This window comes from Grammomys surdaster, unplaced genomic scaffold (assembly GCF_004785775.1).
Source record: "Grammomys surdaster isolate TR1022 unplaced genomic scaffold, NIH_TR_1.0 124069, whole genome shotgun sequence".
Lineage (NCBI taxonomy): Eukaryota > Metazoa > Chordata > Mammalia > Rodentia > Muridae > Grammomys > Grammomys surdaster.
This window is the reverse complement of record NW_021619170.1, coordinates 16,075-17,390: the sequence shown is the minus strand read 5'-3', so window position 1 is coordinate 17,390 and position 1,316 is coordinate 16,075. Positions and strand designations below refer to the sequence as shown.

The following is a 1,316-nucleotide window of genomic DNA, read 5'->3' as shown; positions in this document are numbered from 1 at the left end:
GTTAGCTTTATGGGAATGATCATCTAAACAGATTGGAATGAATAGGTGAGGTATCTTATTAGCAGTATTCAGTAAAACAAGAACATATAATGTTTTCTGTGATCATCATAAACAGTCACCAAAGATACAACTTTATTATGGAAATAAAATATACCTCAAACTACTCAGTTGAATATCCCTCGTTTAGTAGATCAAATTAATCTTGCCTTTAGGGAAATATATAGGTAATACTGTAGGACAAAGCTTTTCTCCCTAAAAAGAAGGAAAGAGGAAACAGATACTTTCTTTTTTATCAGTGTCGTGACTACAGATAAGTAGATATTTTCCCTGATTAACCTGGTTTGCCTTAGTTCACAGATCATGTGTTTATGAGCCAAGAACTGCCTAGAGTAATCTTGATATTTGCATACTTCATCTTCAGAAACCACAAATACCTCACAGTTGTTTTAAAGTGTTGTACCTACGAGAATAGCAGTAATTACCCAGAGACCAAAAACCAAACACACAATGGATTTTAGGGTCCAGATTTTCAGCTTTCTGCTAGTCAGTGTCACAGGTAAGAGAGGGCAGTGTTTCTCAGCTCAGAATCTAACCAAAATTCTTTTCCCTTGGGAATTTAAGCTTAAAATACACCTTTTCTCTTTTTGTTTCTTCTAAATATTGGTGGTATAAAATAATTTTTGTGTGTCTATTTCTACTAATCTCTCTTTCTCTCTATGTTATTTTTTTCTAGTCACAGTGTCCAGTGGAGAAATTGTACTCACTCAGTCTCCAACAATTATCACTGCATCTCCAGGGGAGACGGTCACCATGACCTGCAGTGCCAGTTCAAGTATAAGTTCCCGTTACTTGCACTGGTACCAGCAGAAGTCAAGCACTTCCCCCAAACTCTGGATTTATAGAACATCCAATCTGGCTTCTGGAGTTCCAAATCGCTTCAGTGGCAGTGGGTCTGGTACCTCTTACTCTCTCACAATCAGCACCATGGAGGCTGAAGATGCTGCCACTTATTACTGCCAGCAGTCAGATAGTTCCCCTTCCACACAGTGACACAGACTGGAACAAAAATCCTCTGACTTCTTAAGGCCTAGCTACTTCGTCCTAGAGATAAAATGTGGCCAGAGGTTTGATTACAGTAGTCCACACAGGGTGTTAGCTTTAAAATGTCATTTGCATCTTTGGATAACTGTCTTTATAATGTTCTACTGTTCTCCAGTGCTGTTTTCAAACAATCTGTTTTGCCTGTGTTTATTTTTTCTCATTTTTTGTTTTGTTTATTGTAGGCAAATGTAGCAGGCACTTCTCTTAATTTTTCC

General features: G+C 37.8%; 1 gene segment (V, D, J or C); it reads left to right on the top strand.

The window, feature by feature from the left end:
- The first annotated feature begins 471 nt into the window (after positions 1 to 471).
- Positions 472 to 1,050, top strand: LOC114636438. The segment is given in 2 exon segments: positions 472 to 556; positions 734 to 1,050. Coding segments are annotated over 2 exon segments (366 nt in total).
- Positions 1,051 to 1,316: the final 266 nt, after the last annotated feature.